Consider the following 21,490-nt stretch of genomic DNA (forward strand, 5'->3'; position numbering starts at 1 on the left):
TTCTTTGGCTTTGTTTTTTTTAAATGCCAACATAAACTGGTATTTTTCAAATGAATTTCCTGAAGAAACAAGGGTATGGCATCTTGTTGCCTGCAATGTTATCTGCCATGCCGGTAAGTTCTGCCATTCCTACGCTGCTCTTCTAACAGGCATACAACTTCAGATGTCACCCTGGACACAGTGACTGAAAACGCTGCCATGCGAAATGGCAATCTGCAAAGCAACAGCGAGAGCTTATTTTTTCACTAATTAATCAATCCGCGCACTAGGCTAAACTAAGTGACGCTGCTGTAAAAATCCCTGCACATCTTCATCGAGAAGCGTTCAGGTCTTCTTACCTCAGCTCAAAAAACATTTTACAGTATTGAAAGGGTTTACAAGGAGGATAATGAAACTAGCCTAACGGTACGGGCAATATTTAAGATGAAGAAAAAGGTTACAATTCAGAGAGATCACAACTATTTTGTTCAGGTAGGCAAAGGCAGAAAGATCAGCACCAAGCAGATAGCTGAAATGTTATTTCCTTGCATGGTAACAGTTTGCTGGCAGTGAATGGGAATACGGTTTAACACAAACAATTAATAACTAAAATTACTGCAAAAAGCCATCACTGAATTGGACAGAGACTGACATCACTTAGTTGTCATTCACTGAGCTGCATGGAGAACCTGAAGCATATACCTTCTTGCTTGTGGGGATGCAAGTCAAACTCCTCAGAGCTATTGAGCACTTAAATAATGAGATGGTTAAGCTACAGATTGCATCTTCAGGTGTCTAAGCTATCAAGTATCGAAGTACCGTGCAATAAAAACAAGTGCATTTCACAAAGCTATGGGACAACGTGCATACTGCAATTAACTTCAAACTAAACCTTCCCTCTTCAAGACTGTTCCCAACGTACTGCTTCCAAAAGGGCTCTATATACAGTAACCACATGTGGAATATGGAAAATATTCCACAGTTTGAATCCAACAGTGTTTGTGTTAAATACTTTTTGGTGGTTTCATTTTAAACAAAGTTTGCAGGCTTTTGGTTTGGTTGGTTGTTACTGTTTTTTTAAAATACAAACCTTAACCACAAGGGGAGTCTCCAGTAACTTCAGCTCTGATGCTCCGGACAAATTCTTTGCTGAGACGGGACCATGCATATTTGATTTCAGTGGGCTGGACGCCATGAATGAAGCAGAAGCTCTGCATGGTGACTGCCAGCTACCACCCTGTGCTGCAGAACACGAAGGAACAGGACGAACCACCAAATCCAGCAATCTGTTAAGATGCACAATTTAGAATATGAAAAAAAAGAGAAATAAATGACAAAAATCATGCTGCGTGCAAGAAATCTGAGATGATGATACCTAACAAAAACATTTGATGAAGAAGAAAAACAGGTGAACCCTCACTGTTGGGGTCATGTATCAGGCCCATGAACAGGTTACAGGCACTTTCTTTTTTTTTTTTTTAATTATTTCTTTACATTTCATACTTAATTTCCTAAATCACTGCCTCTGAGGCAAGAGGAATCCAGTTGTCAGTTGCACAAGTGATGTAATTCTCCTGTCAGAAGAAAGTTCATCTACGTTTCAGTGCTGGCACCACTTCAAATTCTCCACTTAGTTCTGTCCCTAAGTCGACCTTTTCTTTAACAGATACAAAACTAAATGCAAACAGGACACTTTGCAAACACGGAGGGTACATACGCGTGCACGCACACACACACACACATATATGTGAAGCAACACCTTTTGGAAACCGTCATTCTGTAGATCCACTATACCTGGAACATTGCTGTGAACGTTTTGTAACTGGTGTCCCCAGAAATGCATCATGCAACTCTGCATCAGGGAGAGGATGTGGTATGACTGGTGGTTCTGTAACTCGAGGACTAGAATGAAAAGGAAAATGTAACTGACTTTCATTCCCTGAGGTCCAAACATACCAGAATTCAAGTTTGCTTGACCACACCACCTGTAGGAAAATCATCTGACAACTACTAGCCTCTTTTCTGCTCTTTGTAATTCTGCCTAGTTTCAAGTGAAAAAGGCAGACACGAAGCAGACACTGGGCAGGAAGGGGTAAAAGATTACTATTTGAGCACCAATCAAGTCTACCGAAATCTGTACACCAAGAGCTTGATGGTAATCATTGCTTTCGTTTCAGTGACCTTAAATTCTCTAAACACGTTTACCATAATGTAAATATCTGTATTTGCATAAATAAGATTGTCATAGCCGAAAAACTCTCTCTCCAAATATACTTATGATGTATTGAGTCTTCAATGTTGCCTATGATATGTGCAAGAAGCCAAACAAAGCTTTATTCAGGTGCACCTTCCCTCCAAAACACAAACATAATTCAAATGGATTTTTCCCTCTCTCTCCAAGCACGTAGCTCAAGACTAAACTTTGTTAAAAGGCTGCTTACCTATCATATTGTGAGAAACTGGCTTTCTGCTCATTTCCTACCCCGACTTCTCTAATTTTGGACAATACATTACTGATGAAAGTTTCTCCTGCATGCACATTTCCTGCATTAGCTTGGTTTGTTACTGTTGATAGTGGCTTTGGTCTTGCGACTGTAAAGCAAGAGGGACAAAACATCAGCCCTGTGTAATCAAAGTGATGGTTAGCTCTCCATTATATTTCCCCCCTACAAATTACCTTCTCTTAAGACCGATGAAGGCAAATGGTAAGGCTTGGCTCTCTCTACAGCCAGCTTCCTTTGAACTCTAGGAAGGATCTTGCCATATCGGTCTAATACAGAATTTCTGGCAACTGCTCGCTCTCTCAAGCAAGGGTCACGATCATTCTGACGAATGAAAAGCGTAAAGCAAAAAGTTAACCCATCACAAGAAGTTCATTGCACAGAACTGTCTGTGCTATTTCTAATTAGTGAATACATTTCCTCTACAGATACACTCAAATACAGCCACTGCACGGAACAGCAGCAAGTTCTACCCATCAGCACACACCCTTTTCACCTGGTATTTTCAGTGAAGTGGAAGGAAGACGAGAATCAAAACAGAACCTACAACTTTAAGTTCAAACAATTCTGGCACTCTGCAGAACCTTACTCTGATGTGCTTCTTATCACCTCCCATTTTCAAATGGCTTACAAAATAGCAGGCTTTCCCCTGTTTTTCCTGAAACGCCAATGTCTGGGATGACTGAATATACAGGGCAACTGCAAATCACGTTGGACAAAGTGATGTCTTTGTCCAGAGTCTTAAAACGAGTAAGAAAAAGCTACCTACACGCACCTTCCGGCTGGACAAAAGTTTTCAAATGCGGGACCTAAAACTTCCAAAACCACCTTATAAGTTTGATTCACTAGAAAACTGTGCTTCTGCAAAACAGCAAATGCATCACAGATCCATAACAGAAGTTCACGTAACACAAAATTTAATCTGGCTATTTTGAGAAACAGAAGTTAGGTAAGAATTTCTCTCATAAAAGTGGCAAAATGCAAGTTGTGGACTTGCAGAGCTCACGCTATAACTTGAAGCAGAAACAGTAATACTAACAAAAAACAACACCACGCAAATTTTACCTGTGCATTCACATCCAGGCGGCTCTCAGCTAGAAAAATAAAGCGGCGCGCAAGATACAAGAGATGACATTGGAGTCACCAGTGGTCTCTAACATTTAATTTATAACTTCACAGAGTAGCTTTGGAGTAGTGAACTATTTTGTTCAACTTCTAGGTTCAGCTGTAACTGCAGGTGTTGAAATACTAGGTGTTGAAATACTAGGTGTAGGTAACTTAAGGTGTTGAAATACTACATGCTAAGAATAGTGTAAAAAACAGAGCAGGATTTTTATTGAGTACTATCAAAAACGGTTAGTAACAGCCAACAGAAACTTGCACACTTGACAGAACTTTTATGCTTACCATAAGGTTAACCTTCATTGACTGATTGGACTGTAGTGCTGGGATATGGTTGGCACGCTGCAGATGGTGGACTAAAAGAAAGTCATCATGCTGAACACCAGCATTGGTCTGTAAAAACTTCTCCAAACACTCCTATGAGAAATAACACGTTTCAAAACTCTATTATGATTCCGCCTCTTCTCTTTTCAAAGAGACGATTACGATTTTCTTTCTTGTCCACACTTACCTGTTCAGTGTCTGTGAAAGGTAGCTTCAGTAAGTCTTCCACTAGTCCCATCTCCTGACAGATTTCATACATGTGTTTTAGCAGCTCTTCTATGTTTAACTTCGTGCTATGTTGCTGCAACAGACCCCAAGCCTCCACCATGCACCTGCAATTGATTGTTTTGAGATGTAAAGGCATATTAATAGTATGACCAAAAGGATGCCCCAAAACTACTGGGTTCAAGGTTGAAAGGAAATTTAGGGGAACATGCTTTGTGTCATTTGTTCTCCGCCTTTCACAATAGCTGAAGGCCAAAACGGTGGGATAGATGTCTTTACCTATTGGACAACAACACAGTGAGGAAAAGCCGCACTTCACTACTGCTTGACATGGATGGCTTCATCATCTGTATGTATCTGAGGGCTGGCCTATGCTCCCCTTGGCACATGAGGGATTGAAGAATTCTCCTATGCTGCCATGACACGGTTTTGATTGTAGTTGGATGAAAGAGCAGGGCCAGCGAATTCTGTAGAAGTTAAGAGATCAGGCTCATTAAGATATATGCATACCCTCAGGCAACAAAAATATTCAGAAGTCTCTCAAGTAAGGGCGAATGTGGGTTAAACAAACTCATATGGCTAACTAATGAAATACTTCATACAGGACACGTAAATAAAAATTGTGAAGTATTTGCAGAAGAAATATTCAGTTAGCCATAGAGAACCAAGTGAGTGTTTTAAAAGGAGTAAGTCACTCTCTTCTAGGTTAACCAAATCTCTGTATACAAACATCCCTTTTTATAAACCCATTACTAAACAAGAAGTTATTCTCCCAGGCAAACAGATTATATTAACCTTGTGACAGGCAAAAATCAACCTTCAGCATCAGAAAGAACACGAGTTAGGTTGAAAAGTCACTTTTGCAGTCTTCTGGCTCAAATCTTGCTGCTATGATCATAGTTTTAACATCTGAAGTGCCCAAACCCCTGTTTTTGAGAAAGCGCTCAACTGGCCTGCTGAAAACCGCCTACACAGATGGCTTTGAAAATTCAGTTCATTACAGCATCATTCAAGCATCATTACAGTTGATTTCTTCTTTGTTTTAATCAATTTCCTGACCAAGTAATGAAAACAACATTTCAAATCATCATGCATTGCTGAAGATGCCATAGCAGTATTACAAAAAAGCTTCTCGTGTTTTATCACCTGTTATTAGCCAAGCACCAGTTTTTAAAAATCATTTTATGGATCATAGCTTTGTACTGCAACGTACGTCTCACTAAACTGTAACATACTTACTTCATAATCACTGTGATCTAGAAGCCAAAAACCTTGAATAAGCTTAACAAGTCCCCAAGGGATAGCAAAGGCAGCTGAGAAGGAGTTGACCAAAGTTTCTGTTTTATTCGGAAAGGAATGCGTGATATCTAGAAGCAAGTAAATTGTCTGATATCAAGTATCTAATTAAGGCTAATAAATTTCTAAGGCCAAAAATTCATCACATTACATTTAGAAAAACACAGTGAAATAAGAATATAAAAGTGGTAGGAAGCAGAAACTACTAAGGTAGTAGTCTTGCCATTTGAAGCTCTTATAAGCTGAAGACAGGCAGGTCCTACCCACAAAATTGCATTCTGAATAAATAACCAGAAAGAAATACACTTTGATTGCTGCAAGGCATTCAAAAAGGTTAACTTTAGATATTTAAATGCTTCAGTTATAAACTCGGGCTCCCTCTTGAGTCAGTGGAGCTACCAGTTGGCCATCCAAAACATTGGAACATCCAGTGCTTAATTATTACAAGAAACAAATTCTACACTTCTTTTTTCCCCTCACTCCCAGAGCCTACAAAACAATGCGTGTTATGCTGTCCTTACGGTACAACTTAGCTCTGCAGGATTAAAACTGGATTTAAAACAGTACGTGGATCACTCGGTGGTAGTGTCATCTTCTCTTTCTGACATCCGTTTTTAGGGACATATTCTAATTGTTGTAGCTCTGGGCTACAACAGCCTTTAAACCCCTTGCTCTCTCGGCTCCCCTCTCGGGTTAGGCAACAAACAACAAAAGCAATTTGGTATATGTCAGCAGCTTAAAAATCAAGTTTCTGCCCAAGGACTTTTCTCTTCTCTCTCTTTAGTATTCTGTGTGCCTGCACTTTCAGCAGAACAAAAGCAAGCACTCTTAGCTGTGCTGGAAAACGGATGATTTTGGCAAAAATCAGGCACTGGTACACCACTGTAAGAAAGCCCTTTGCTCCGAAGCAGCACGTTTTAGTGCATCGTTCTAGTAAGCAGCCATTTGCTACAGACACGGGTGCTTTGAAAAGTTAAAAACGGCGTTAAATTTGGGGAAAAACTAAGGGAGGGTTTTCTCTTTAACATTTCTTAGTAAACCTGTTTTCTCATATCCCAAAAGACTTGGCACCAAAACATTAACAAAAATAATCATAACATATCCACAGTGCAAAGACATAAAACACTGCTTCTGTCTACGACTTAATGGAAAACTAAATGTTTTCACTTGCATTGTGGTTGAAGCATAAATTTTAAAATGTTATTAAACACATAGGTGACAAATATTTAAGAACATTTATGTGCGCGTACTGAAGGTGTAATAAAAATAACTAGAAAGGATACGATTGCATGTTTGTCGCTCTCTTCAATGCTTTCTAGCAAATAGAGATCCAGCAGTGCCTGAAATGAAAAAGTAAAAGTTCTTTAAAAACTCCCGTCTTTCATAAATCATTCGCTTTTTAGGGGGGCGGGGGGGGGGGGGGGGGGGGATGTCACTGTTGTTGTTTTCAGTGAACATAACACTCACATGTAAACTAGCAGGTGGGTATTTCCCAGTTCCTCCTTCATCTCTCCGCCACAACTTCTCAACTTGGTCTCCTAACTGGGAAACCATTCCATCAATCATCAAGCAGTCAGAATCCCATTTTCCTCTGCAACAAAAGGTAGCAAGGGTTTGGACAGAGGAAAACACTAATTTCAGCCTCTCAGTCTAACAGATTTCCTCCAGCCAAAACAAACAAACAAAAAGAAAGTAACAAATGTACCAAGGCATGATTATGGCTTGAAATGCACATGAAAGAAATTTCTCAGTCACATGGAAGATGTTCGATACATCATATTGAATTCTCAAAGGAGTCCAAAGTAGAAATCCTCAAAGCTCTCTTACCAAGGGAAAAGTTGCAATGACCTTTTAGTTTTCAGGTGTTCTTTTTTGTTGTATTACTTGTAATACAAAGGAAGTGCAAACAAAGTTTTGTACATGCCCAAAAGAACCGCTCTCATACTGTCTAACAGAGGAAACGTAACAGTATGAAAATACCAGGACTATTCTTTAGCACACAAATCCAACGCCTCAAATTGGACTGTTCCAACACACAGCTGTGAGACGACATAATGGAAATTTCAGATTTTGTTCTCAGCATCTCACTTTTGTTACTGAAAAGAAGTTATTCTCAGACAGCTGAGCATACAGGCAAATTTTAGCACCATCTTCAGCAGCATGCATGTTTCTACACACAGATCATTACAATTACGGATGGCTGAACTTTTAAAAAGTACATTCTGCAGAAGCCCATCCTGGTCTTCCGCTGACTGCAACACTACCCTTTAATTTCCCGACGGTAAAAAGCAGAAAAAGCACCCTAGAGGTTGTACGCTTCCAAGGAACACACGAGCCTGTACGTAAGTTACTTGAGAAGTAAGCTAAGTAAGATGAACTTTCAAGTCAATACCTACTACGCTGCAGCTTCCACCTTAACGCGTCTTGCAGCATCTTGTTCACAGGGCCATAGCCCAAGCTCCTGGAGGTCTTTATTTCGTTTCCAGAACCATTTCCAAAGAAAAATCTGTTCTCACCTAATCCAAGGCATATCGCCTATATGCTACTAAGCTAGTCCAGGAAAGAGAGTTGACACTCGCAAGGGACTTTTACCCAATAGCCAGTAGAGTGCTAGGTGTGCCAACCACACGTAACTCTGCCTATCTTGTTAAATTACACAAATGTACTTGTGAGTAGGAGATTCAGGCCAACACAATTATTGCCATCTATTACTAGCCCATGAGAGAGATGGGGTTTTTTTAAAAACGTGCTTTCTTCTGTGTCCAACACAACTGTTCTGTGATCGCCGTGCTTTGCTGAACTGGAGATGACTGATCCTGTCCTAAACACGTGATCTTTTTCAGTAGTAACAAATTATACAGATTAGCCAATGAATTAGGCACGCTACAAATAAATGATGATACCAACAAATGGTACTAAGCAGAGGTATATGTAAACATTTTAACCCAGGAAAGTAACCTCTGTGTTCAACAGAACACATGCATCCCTGAAGTCAACAGCATTGCTGGCAAATGCATGAAGCATAGCACATACACCTGTTGATATAAAAGCCATTCCCTTCCACTTCTGAATTTGCAGGGGAAGTGTTCCAGAGTTTTCCGGTAAGTCTTACCTTGATAAATGCTCAAGCTTCTGTCGATGAGCAGTGTAGTAGCTCTGAATCAGAGGATAATTGTAGAAAGGTCTAGACAAATGCATGTCGTCATCTACAGGCAATAAAGTAAAACCAAGTTAAGGACGTAACGTCACATTTTTAAACTAAAATTGTTGACTAAAAAGACAGACGATCATACAAGCTAAGCATCAAGAAGCCTCCCACTCTGAAAGAAGCCAATCCTGTTTCTGCCTTTGCTAAAAGAGATGCAAGACACAAGACTCAATTCCTTCTTGTCTCAAGTGCCATTTCAAGTTTACAGTTGATGTAGCATTCAGAACAGGTAGCGGAAGCTGAAGTTCACTATGAAAAAAACAATTCTCAAAGGGAATGGTTTTTTAAACAGGTCACGTGAGCATTTGTAAGACAATTAAGGCTGACAATAGGGTTTATAATCCATCCCAAGAAAGAAGTATTCCCAAGGTGTATTTTTTCCTCAAGCAATAAAGAAAAAGTTCCAAACATGCGGGTAATGCTTTTACTGTAAAAGCAAGCGTTCCAATCTTTGTTGTTTCATAGTAATTTGTTTAAAAGCCCAAGCATTTCAAGCTGGGGACACAAGCAACTCCTTGAAGTCAGAGCCTGATTGCTATTTCTAAGAAACATCCAGGAAAGAAACTGCTCGCATTATTCTACACTACGCGTTTGAAAAACCTGTAAAATCTCGGTTTCGCCAACGGAACTTCAGCATACGCTCTCACTGAACTAACACGACTTGTTATGGACGAAACATTTACAAAAGCATGGCTAAGCATGTGTTCGTAGGAACCGCTTACTGGATAGTCCCTTTGTTACAAATGCATTACAGTTTATGCTTACCTAAACCCTCTGGAAGGAGGCTGGATCGACAGAACCAGATGACCGCTCGTGCGTACAAAGAAACGAGGCGAGTTACCACCTGCTTATTTGTCAAGTCTGCAAAACCTGAAAAAAGGCACAAGGTGATTTTTCTTATGCGATTCCTTTCATTTTTACAAAACTCCCTCCATCATACCAAATACAAAGTATAAAAATAACATGGTAGAAACCTTTGTCTTTGCATTTTTCACTCTGGATCACTTCCTTGTTTGAAGGAAAAACCCACACTCAGCACCAAAACAAAAAGCAACCCCTACAAAGAAGCAGATTCACTAAAGGTTCAAACAAACAAAAAAAAACGAACAACGCCTCAACTATCAAATGCACTCATGAATAAGACATCTGTTTTTCACCAGCAGAGATTGTTACTGTAGCAAAGGGGTATTCTTTCTTCCTCAATATGCCAAGAGCAATTTATCATCTAAAAAGTGGTAGAAACTCAGGTAACTTATTTCACAGCTTACTCATTTATGCTTCCTTTGTATTTTTTAGTCATTTGCAATGCAATAGTTGCATGCAATTATAAATTGCTAGCTAAGAATGAAAAAGAATACTTTTCAGCAGTACCACATTCAGTCGGTGTAATTTCAACCCAGTTGCTTCCATAGCTTCTTGCTGAATGTAGCCTCCCCTACCCCCTTGCAGGAACTCCACAGCAAACTGTTTCCCTGAACTCCATGCACATTAAGTGGTAGTCCCAGCTTCTCAGATGCCAGCCCCTTCTCCCAGCTAAATGTCACTGTCTTCCAATCATCACAAGCAACAATAGCTCATGTTTCCACAATTACCACCCAAGCCTAATTCCAAATCTTAAGAAAACATTCCAAACATTTAGCAACACTATTACAAACCTTTTTCAGTAAGCTCTTGTGCTTCTGTTAGAAAACAGTTTAAGACTGTGCTAAGGTTGCTCAAAAGCAACTGGCAGTGCTGAAGAGACTGCAATGTCTGCGGGTCCATGAAGTTGCAAGAGCCATCGAACAGCGGAACACCTTTTCAAGAATAAATATTAAATCGTTAGCCTACAGAGCAATTCCAGAGTTTCAAAGTGCACTTAAAGAACTGCGTGCAGTGACATGTGCCAGCAGATCACTGAATAAGCTCAGTTAGAAAGAATGATTTTACGTTTGCAGAATGACTACACTGGTACTCACATATTTGGTCAAATTCATCTTTTGTATAGATCACTTTGTTCCACGTCCACTCAAGAACAAACCGTAAATTAGCAGCAGAACTTGGCTGCTCTTTAAAAAAAGAGAGCAAAAAAGAAGTGAATCAACAATTTCAAACTAAAAAGTTTACAACAGAAAAACAACATAACAAGTACTACCTTCAGATGTCCAATGTTTAATGCATCCAGTCAGAAGTTCTAAAGACCCTGTCTGGACAGCAGCTGACAATACCGCTTCTAACTGCTCCTCCTAAACATAACAGACAAAAGAAAATGAGAATCTTACCTACTTTCAGTACCCAAACCATCAACAGTAAAGGTTTGTTTCTAACGCTATACTCATTCCGACACCACAAAGTCAATTAGCACACACGCAACTAATTCCACATTCTTCTTCTTAATTCTAGCCGCAGGCCGGACTGCTTGGCGGTCTGAGGAACACATTACACTTTTCCCCTGACTTTTCAACTTACTGACGGCCAATTCTAACCTGAGTTGACATCAGAACATCTCATTTGAATGTAAGAGTCTACATCAGGCTTGCAAAATCAACAGTCTAGGGGCTAGGCCAACTTGCCAAGAAACTGAGTTTACCTACCACGCTGTGCAAAAGCGTTACTTGCCCTAACACACCGCCACAAATCTGGTGAAGAAGCCAGCAGACGGGAAGATGAGGGCAGTGGGAAGACTGCTCTCCCCCTCCTGCTCATTGCTCCACTGTATGATGGCTAGCTAGCTGACCATTTAGCTTAGGTCCTGCCTGGCTGAAGACGGGCTGTTCACCACAAAGGCTCCATCTCTCTTGAAACTCTTCAGGTGGGAGGGAAAGGTTGGTGCACTGCAAATGGAAAATCTATGAAAGAGCAGGGTGTAAATTGGGCTAGTAAAAAAGCACATTGGGCTACTGTAGCACACGGCAAAGGCTACAGCAGTGAAGATCTGCTTTGAGAGGCTGCAGAAGAGCCTGCTGATGAAGGGAAAAGGAGGGGAAGCGGTGATGAAACTGTCAGGTGGAGCTGGCAACAGTAATTGCTTACCACAGCCCACTTCCTTGGAAGCAAAGGATCGTGTCTAGCGCAGCAAGCCGACGTTGGCAAGAGCTCGCGTCCGAGTGAGACACCCCCATCGTCAACTACTGCACTGAACCTAATGCTCTGAGAACCTGACGGCGATGGAGGTTGTTCTGAGGGAAAGATGCTTTCTGTTGCGCGTGACCAGCACTGGCTGCACGCTTCCTTGCGCGTGTCCGTGGCACAGAATTAATAGATGGGTCTCTAAAGACAGATCTATTAGGGCTGTTCCCAGTCACACTCAGTAGTTTGGATCTAAGAATACTATTACTTCTGCTAACTAACGGCAACACCTGCATTTCAACGCCACTTGCAACTAATATGAAAATCAGATTATCGTGCCTTGTAGCCTCTCCAGCCCTGTCAGACAAGATGGATGTACTTGATTCCTTCGATTCCCTGATACGCACTCACCTGACTCAAAGTGGATGGCTGGACATCAGCTAGCCTTGGAGACAGCAAGCCGGCTACAAGACACCTATTGTAGCTGTCATGAATGGCTTCGCTTATTGAAGGACCAGATTTCTTTAAAAAATTCAAGGTCTGAAACATCAATCACAAACTACAGATTAAGACAGCATTATAATTCAATCACTAAGGTTCTGGATTACCACTAAGAGAAATAGTATAAGTGTTCACTTAAACTGTCAGAAGGCTTGCATCAGCAATATGCTTTAGGTTAGCAGCCTGACTGAGCATTACTATGCAGAGTCTTAAAGACGGCAGCCAAACTAACAGTTACGGTTCATAACAAAAATCCTGTAAACCAAAACATCAGCTCTTGCAAGGCTTAATTAAGTGTTTTCGAGTCAATACACAGGCCTTTCTTTTTCCCTGAACACTGACACAAAAGACATTCTATATGAGCTAAAACTAACACGCAACTTTAAATCACACTTTGGAAGACCCTTGCTATGCTGCTTTGTGCAGAAGCTGATTTATGCTGCAAATACTTAGTGAGCTGAAACTTAGTTCAGAATTATTTGTTACAATCTGTGCAGTGGCTCCGAAGCTGTGATTTGGCCAAGTTTGGGAGAAAAAAAATCTCATTTCTTCTTAAACGGTTCAATAAGTTTTCATTTTCTCCATTCTGTCCTCCTTTTTCAAGCTAATCAGGACAGAATTTCATTCCGTCCTCCTTTTTCAAGCTAATCAGGGTTCCAAACCCTAACTCAGGACCTATGCAGGCAGTTCTATGCAGATGGGTAATAAAGTAGCAGCAGCTTTCCCCGACCTCCACAACAGTTTTGTTCTTGCTCCTAAAGCAACCTTGTATTCCTTTCCAGACATGCAATCCCCGATCGTGCTTCAACAGGAGACAATGGTAGGTTTACAGTCCCAAGAGCGGAGCTAAAACACTACCATTTGCACAAAACTGGCAGGATACAATTGCAATTATGCGTGTGGATGGGCAGGATGAGCATAAAATGGTCTCTGGCACTGAAAGCAGTGCAGTAGAAAAGGTAGAAAAGGTACACCTCTTGACATTCTCAATCAAGATACAGTAAAAGATCACCTCCTTCTGGAAGCCGGTGCAAGTCATATGAACAACTCCGGAGGTCAGCAAGCACGTACCATCTGCAGAAACAATGAACGTTTGGCAACATTCCACACTCTCACAGTTATGTTATGACCTGTTTACATCTTTTAAATAGCAGTATCTGGAAAGATATAACTAAGCGATCATCACATCACTTACTTACTTACAAACTTTTTTAAAACAAATTACTGTGTGTAGAAATTTCACCTCTAGTGCTGTTGAGGTGCTGTGCTTTGAGCTTCAGTTCAAAGGCATTTCATTTTATAACCATCCCCACTTCACAGGCTACGTTACAAAAGCACCAAACCCCAAAACTCAGCAGACCGCCACATATGTTTCACAAGATTAAATACTCTGTTAGTACTCAGTTAGTAATCAGAGTTGGGTTGGGGGGGGGGGGTTGGTTTGAACAAGTGAACTAATAAATGGCATTTAACCTCCATTTAAGCTTATCTCTATTAAAAGCGGTGAAACACCTACCAAAATTATAGGTGCTTGGATGAAAAAACTGCTCAGGTGGTGGATAAGAAGGAGGAACTCCCCGACTTAGGCTCCGCTCATGTACCAGAATATCCAAAATGAGGTTTGGAGAAGTCACGCTTATTACAGCATCCAGTGACCACAACGCAAAATAGGGGCAGTCATGAAGGAATTCTTCTGGCCTTAAAGAAAACAAGTGCATAAGCTAAACGCTGACTTTCAAATGAATTCTTTGTAGGGATATTGAAAACAACTTAATAAAAATCTACCTTAGTGAATCTGGCATTTCAGCAGAATACCAGCGATTAATGTCAAATACACCCAAGTAAGTAGATGGTGCTCCCTGACCGTATGTATTCACTTGCCAACTGAAGATTGATACGCTGGTGTCAGGAGATATTACTGTAAAAGACAAGACATTGCTTCTTATTTGTAGAAAATACGATACATCTGATATTTTTACACCACCACTTTCTGGTTTGGCTGAACTCTGTTCTATCACTCATGAAACACAGCCCTTACTAAGACTAATTTAAAACAATTACAGAATAGCAAACATCTCTGCGACAGGTTTCAGTCCTACTGCCCCTTTTTCTTGGTCAAATTGTATCCGTTCTAAGCCAAATCAAATACACAATGATTAGCTAATTCAATTTTCCATACATGAAGAGTTGATCAAGACTTTTAGTTAAATGAATAGTGTATCAAAAAAGTTATGCTAGGAACACATACACTGCTACTTTTAGAAAGCATACAAATAATTATCGCATACACTTGGATCACTCAGATGGCATTATTAATTTCCAGATTTGACTCAATTACAAGTTTTCAGAGTAGCTCCTTTCCAGCATATTCAGAATGAAAGAACACAATTATCACACTAAATAAACAAACAAACCCCCAACAAACCGGAAATTGGAATAAAGATTTTGACATAAAACATTCACAAAGTTATACTCAGTAAGTTCTCTCTCTAAGTGGAACGGTCTGTCTTCTCTGGGGAGAGCGCATTCTCTAGATGTAAAGCAAAGTATGTGGTATATCAGTTACCCGAATAGAGTAAGGAACAAGAAGGCGGTTGGTTTGGCAAAATGTTCCTCTGCTCTCTGTTGCATTCATCATTACCATTTGGGGATCCTCACACACTTTACTATGTTTCATTGGCAACTTCTGAGGCATTTCAGTTTTGTTAGCCGCTCAAACTGCCTTTGAAGATATCCATTCTTTTCATAACTCAGAAGACAGCTTCACTGCTAGCCTCAACCCACACCCAACAGAAGCTCATGTGTGCCTACAACTTAACTTGAACAGATTCTGAATAAAAGCTAATTAGAAACCATCAGAAGAATTACAGGTAGTTCTCCATGCCTCATACTTCATAAAAAGGAGACAGAAAGGGGTTGTTTTGAGTTTTGGTTTTGGGGGGAGGGTGGGTGGTTTTTTTGTTTTTAACAAGTTTTTAGAAGGCACTCTCCTCAGAAACATGACACAAGTGGACAAAAACCAAAGGTGTTTATAATAGATTTTGACACACTGTTGACAGAGGATGGCATCACAAAAACAGATGGAAGTTGCCACTTCAGGACTAAATCAAAGCTAATAAACAGAAATAGCCTAGAAAGATCATGCAAGTGTCTTCTTTGTAACATCAGACATAAGTTAAGGCCCGTAAGAAGAGAGGGAAGGCAAATAACACAGTCAAAACAAAAGGCTAGGAAAGTTATCACTGCAGCAGGCTCAAAGATCTGGTCAGAGCATAACTGAATTTGTAAACCCAGAGATGTATATTTAATTATTGCAAGATAATGAAAGACATCTTAAGAGTTTGAACTGTCTATACGGACAAGGAAAGCTATTGCTTTAAGAACTCGTAGGTGTAGGAACCCAATAGATTTAGAGAGGAAAAAATGGACAGGCAGGTCATAGAATCATAGAATCATTTAGGTTGGAAAAGACCCTTAAGATCATTGAGCCCAAGCATAAGCTGAACACTGCCAAGTCCACCACTGAACCATGTCCCTAAGCACCACATCTCCACGTCTTTTAAATACCTCCAGGGACGGTGACTCAACCACTGCCCTGGGCAGCTTGTTCCAATGCTTCATAACCCTTTCAGTGAAGAAATTTTGCCTAATATGCAATCTAAACCTCACCTGGCGCAACGTGAGGCCATTTCCTCTCGTCCTATCACTTGCTACCTGGAGAAGAGACCAACACCCGCCTCGCCACAACCTCCTTTCAGGTAGTTGTAGAGGGCCATAAAGTCTCCCCTCAGCCTCCTTTTCTCCAGGCTAAACAACCCCAGTTCCCTCAGCCGCTCCTCATCAGACTTCTGCTCCAGACCCTTCACCAGCTTCGTTGCCCTTCTCTGGACACGCTCCAGCACCTCAATGTCTTCCTTGTAGTGGGGGGCCCAAAACTGAACACAGGATTCGAGGTGCGGCTGAGTACAGGGGCACGATCACTTCCCTAGTCCTACTGGCCACACTATTTCTCATACAAGCCAGGATGCCATTGGCTTTCTTGGCCACCTGGGCACACTGCCGGCTCATATTCAGCCGGCTCTCGACCAACACTCCCAGGTCCTTTCCTGCCAGGCAGCTTGCCAGCCACTCTTCCCCAGGCCTGTAGCATTGCACGGGCTTGTTGTGACCCAAGTGCAGGACCCGGCACTTAGCCTTGTTGAACCCCATACAATTGGCCTCGGCCCACTGATCCAGCCTGTCCAGGTCCCTCTGTAGAGCCTTTCTACCCTTGAGCAGATCAACGCTCCTGCCCAACTTGGCGTCATCTGCAAACTTACTGAGGGCGCACTCGATCCCCTCGTCCAGATCATTGATAAAGATATTAAACAGAACTGGGGCCAGTGCTGAGCCCTGGGGAACACCACTTGTGGCCGGCCGCCAGCTGCATGCAGATGCAGACATAGGTTTGAACAGGGAAAAAAAAATTCCGGTAACATTCCTAAGCAATGGAGAGAATGATCTTATTGTTCAAAGAGGACAGCCGGAGGAATAAAATGACTGACAAGCATTATACAGATGACCCCACCATGCATTGCTATAGCACATCAGCAAGCGTAAAACCAAACCTATGTTTTTCTTTAAAGAAGTCCCACCTAACTTAAGCACCCAATTTTTCTTTTTGAATAAGCCCAACAAGCTAGTCTATACGGACATTTAAGACTTTCAGACTGTGAGTACGGAACAGCATTCATTGCTTAGATTCCAAAACCATTCATTTCATTTTAGAATAGCCAAACACGGACATCAGAACAAACCTTCATTAACGCTATCCTCTCTGTCAACATGGCTGCGAAATTTTTCTATAGTCTGACAGCTGAGTAATTTGGTACTGCTGATCTGCTCTCTCAAGGGAAAGACTTCATCCGTCAGATCTAAACTGTACCTTTCGTCACAGTGTTCCAAACCCTGGGGAAGAAATAAAAGAAGAGAGAAAAGGTCATTTGGAGATAAAAACATACATTCTACCTAAATATGAAAGAATATCTCTAACATAATATGCATATTATACTGTATATTTCCCATGAGCTTACTTCTGATGGCAAATAGAAACTACATCTGACATGCAAGAGAATTGTCAAATCGTAACGGGCAAGTTTGGAGTTTGGCTGTAAAGGCTTTTTCAAGATTTAGCATTTCCCTAACATTGCTCAGTTCTAAACATGTTTTGCAGAATTCCTTGCAACATCGAGGAATGATCACTACAAACAAATTTAATAAAAGATGTCCTGAACAAGTCCACCATTTCAAAAGACGTTTCATCAGACACAGTACTAAAACTCCGTAAACCTGTCAGAGATTAATTTTAACAGCTAGAAATTTCAATTTTTATGCACGAATGAAGAGCCAGTCCCTCCCAAAGTTGGGGCAGAGGGGAAGGGGAAAATAATATCAAACAATTCCTGCCTAAGACAACTCCTGAAGCAAAACAGTCGAGATTAAATTTTCCACACTGGGGCAAGCAAATCTAAGTTAAGGAACTCCACTGTACGGAAGATGTTAAGTAATGCCTTTACTGAGCAGTAAAATATGAAGGCAGTTTTCAAATGAGAGGCACTGGTCAGACTCTGATGTGAAAGCAGAGACTGTACACTCTGTCCATCCGCAAGCATTGTGCAGGACAACGGTAAAGACGTGCTCCGTGACCATGATTGCATACACTGGATTTAGCAACTGCTGAGATGGTATAAAAAAGATCTTTGAAAGCATAACTTAAACGTACCTTTATGTTTAATTACTCGAGCACAGACTTCAACCAGCCTTGAAGGCAATGGAGACACAAGTTTCACGCTCATTTATAAAAAAACAGTGCCACGTGTTCCAAAAGGCCTGTCTGTGACTTTTGACCACCATACAAAGTCAAAGATGCGCTGTTTCATCTTTGAAAGCCTCAAGTCTGGTTCCTGGAAAGTTAAGCACTGCTGCCGTGGACAAGTCTTTCAAGCTCCTATGAACTCTCTTCAGTGAACAAGGGTCAACAGGAGATTCCTCCTTGTTTACTCAAACTTGGCCTGGCAAATGGGAACAACTCTTAAATCTTCCGCCACTGAAGATGGACAAGAAACTTGACTCAGACAGCCATGTGGGCAGACAGCCAGGTAGTACTGGCCAATTTGTGACTACAAGGAAGTATTCTGAGACTAAAAAAGTCCTCTCTAGAGCACAGATCCTGTCCTAAGGCATCTCTTGGGGGTTCTTTTGGGGGTTTGGGAGTTGGTTTGGGGTTTTTTTTGGCAGTAGGTGATAGCAGGTCTTGGTATGAAGCTACACGGGGAAGTGGCTCATCTGGAAGCTAGCTGAAGCAGCTGCCTTTTCTCCCCAGAGGGTCCAGCTGTGTCGTTCCCTCTTCAGCTACCTTGTAAGATTGGTTCCTGTTCCAATCCTCCACAACACTCCTCACAGGGAAGCAGAAAGAGCAAGGGAGTGAAAGATCTCAAATCCAGAGGCCGGTGCCTGACACCTCTTACAACCCTGTGAATGCATTACTGGTTGCACAGTCTGCAGAGGGTTAAAAGTCTTGCATTAACTACACCACAGCTTTCTCAGGTGGCAAACACAACATTATTTAATCACTTTGTGTGCTTTTTTCTAAGAGCGTCACCTGGAATTTCTAGTAGACCCATATTTAAAAGCTGCTGAAACATTTCAGGTCTCTGAGGTGAAAAATGACACTCGGCACATCTTATTCAGGAAAATAAGATGACCAAGACAAAGAATTGCTGAATAGTAAAAGCTCCCACATGTTAACATTAAGGTCTTGAGACAGAACAAAGTAGCCAAAGAGAGAAATGGATAGAGACAACTGGTTTTGTTCCAAAGCAGCACACAGTACAAGGTATTGTCTTTGCCACTGCGAAAACTGTGGCTACAAATACCTTTTCAAAGAGGATGAAGCAACACAGAAGTTCAAAGACGAGAAAACTGGAGAAAGATTCAAGAATCTTCCTCCTATCCACCTGCCAAAGTACTTAGAGCGCTGCAAGAGATGAAGAAATGAACTGCAATGAAAGCCCTTTTAGAATTAAAACACCCAATCAGGGTGCTCTGCTCCTCTAGAGCACTGTATATTTATGTCATAAAAAAATTGCACATAAAGAGATGACATCCATATTTAGAACGCGCCCATTCACTTGAAGATATTGATACCTTGTCATCATGATAGATAATGCATTTTAAAGAAACACCACCTTTTCCAAACACCTAACCTTGCTCTATTCAAAAGCAACATTTACAAATGCGGAAGGAGCTTTCCTACGTACAAGGGAAAAGGTCAAAATCTAAACTCATTCCAAAACATCAAAACGCACAGTCCCTATAAAAACAGAGCACCACGACACAAGAATCACCCCGGTTTCATTCCACACCTATTGTGGAGAATAGGCAAGAGAAAGTCTCAAAATAGGAGGAAAGAATTGCTCTGAAATAAGATGACTTTCCCCTCAGAAAGATTTTGGAAGAGTTTCAAGCATACTACTGAATGGAATTATACATTATACGAATGCGTCTTATGTCTGTTACGCAGCTGAGAGATAACGATACCTCATGTGTATTTTAAAGACAACATCTTTGGAGCCAGTTCTAAAAATGTATGCATCCTCTTCGGACCAAATCATACCACTGTTTACTGTATTCACGTATTTTGCTGGCTTTCAGAGTACACTTCATAGGTAAGCCAGCCAAAAAGTAGAAAGGGTTACCTTTATAGCTACTAGGTTGCAGGATCAACACTTAAGAGACCTTGTAGCTACATTTCATTTGAAGTCCTGCTGACAGAGCTCAAAAGAAAGACGACTATAAAACCAAAGACCAGAAAAGAATCAAGCTATATGACCGTATTTTAAGAAAGGGAGACAGACAGAAGCTTGTTCAAGTCTGCAGTGTGGCTAAAGTCTTCTCCTCCTCCATGCCATTAATTTGGTGTTTAAATGAAGAATAATTTTATTTGTAAAAGCTGCTTCCTCTTCAGGAATTGATAGGGGCTCTTTGCAGATGACTCTAGTTGGAACACACGACGCTGCAGTAGTATAAAACTGTATGACTCCTTTTCAAAAAGCATGGAGAAAGGCTGTGCCCAAGAAGACTCAGCAAAAGAGTATTTCTTTTTAGTCATCTCTGAATTTTGGTGGTCAATATTACCCCTGCCAACTTCACTGGTACTCACTCAGAGAAAATTACTATTTTCATCCTTTTGCATACATGCACACCTTACCTCATACATGACTTGTCCTGATGCCAAGCGTTTTCTGTCACCAAATGTTAACTGCAACAGATGTAAACTCGCATCATCACCTTCACTGAAAAAGGTATAAATTATGAAGTTTGATTACAAAGCTGCTTTATAGTCCTCGTTATCCTTTTAGTAGATCTAGACTGAAGTTCTCTTAATAGCATGCTCCTGCTGAAAAGAAAAACAGCACTTCCCAAAACATCATCATTGGTCACATCTAGCCCCTAGAGCATACAGGAGGAAATTTGGACACTAACAGCTTCAGGGGCAAATGCGAACCATACAATTTGAAAGCTTTAATATGTTGTATGGACTAGAAATTGTTGGAAATAGTTCTTCACAGTGAAGAGTCATTGATCAGAACTGCTTTAAAGTCAAACTCAAAAAGATTGCCGCTCTGCGAATGGCTGAGTTCATGAAATACCATGCTGATGCTGACCGAGAGAGACCTTTCTCCCTTTCCCTTACCACCACAGCTCCAGTCCCTCTCTTGCATACACTGCACCCTTCCACATACTGATTGGATTCATTAGCCCAGCAGGAAACCATTGACTTTTCTGCTGAACAGTGATCGTTCTCTGCCAGGTGAGCTGAACCGGCTCGTGAAGGCTCCAAAGGCTGCTGAAGTTGGCACAAGGTAATGGCAATACTGTCACCTCCCTCCTTGAGGGGCAGCAGGCTGTTATATCGGCACGTTTAGTGTTCTAGGTCTGCAGCCTCAACTCCTTTTAAGGGTATTTTAATACCACGGTGCGGATATCAAACAAATCATGAAGCACTCGTCAAGAAGCAAAGGAAATCATTTCAGAACGCAAGCACAAAGATATAGCCACTCTTGCTTTGCCTTCTTTCAGAAGGTAGGAACTAGTAGGTCCCTCTTCACGTCTCTTAAATCCTGAAAAAATTGCATTGCGAGCTCAACACCTTCCGTACCTGAGGCAAGCTCCTGCACAGCTAAATAAACAAAACAAATGTACATGTATTAACTGTATGTGAACAAATACAAAAAAAATATCCATT

At 41.1% G+C, this 21,490-nt stretch overlaps 1 protein-coding gene across 1 annotated transcript in view; it reads right to left on the reverse strand.

Moving 5' to 3' along the window:
• Nucleotides 1–21,490, reverse strand: part of LOC142407561 (protein ELYS-like) — a 52,239-nt gene that overhangs the window by 23,049 nt on the left and 7,700 nt on the right. Inside the window, exons 6-26 of the mRNA XM_075497183.1 lie at nt 20,453–20,537; nt 17,001–17,151; nt 13,990–14,122; nt 13,721–13,902; nt 13,217–13,278; nt 12,115–12,243; nt 10,790–10,880; nt 10,614–10,703; nt 10,311–10,451; nt 9,421–9,525; nt 8,560–8,653; nt 6,915–7,038; nt 6,731–6,787; nt 5,391–5,537; nt 4,431–4,618; nt 4,114–4,258; nt 3,888–4,019; nt 2,657–2,804; nt 2,421–2,571; nt 1,774–1,881; nt 1,070–1,265 (exon numbers count right to left, since the gene is read on the reverse strand). Of these exons, the coding sequence (XP_075353298.1) occupies nt 1,070–1,265; nt 1,774–1,881; nt 2,421–2,571; nt 2,657–2,804; nt 3,888–4,019; nt 4,114–4,258; nt 4,431–4,618; nt 5,391–5,537; nt 6,731–6,787; nt 6,915–7,038; nt 8,560–8,653; nt 9,421–9,525; nt 10,311–10,451; nt 10,614–10,703; nt 10,790–10,880; nt 12,115–12,243; nt 13,217–13,278; nt 13,721–13,902; nt 13,990–14,122; nt 17,001–17,151; nt 20,453–20,537 (2,659 nt within the window). The remainder of the gene's footprint in view (nt 1–1,069; nt 1,266–1,773; nt 1,882–2,420; nt 2,572–2,656; nt 2,805–3,887; nt 4,020–4,113; nt 4,259–4,430; nt 4,619–5,390; nt 5,538–6,730; nt 6,788–6,914; nt 7,039–8,559; nt 8,654–9,420; nt 9,526–10,310; nt 10,452–10,613; nt 10,704–10,789; nt 10,881–12,114; nt 12,244–13,216; nt 13,279–13,720; nt 13,903–13,989; nt 14,123–17,000; nt 17,152–20,452; nt 20,538–21,490) is intronic.

The sequence above is a fragment of the Mycteria americana genome, chromosome 3, assembly GCF_035582795.1.
Source record: "Mycteria americana isolate JAX WOST 10 ecotype Jacksonville Zoo and Gardens chromosome 3, USCA_MyAme_1.0, whole genome shotgun sequence".
Taxonomy (NCBI): Eukaryota; Metazoa; Chordata; class Aves; order Ciconiiformes; family Ciconiidae; genus Mycteria; species Mycteria americana.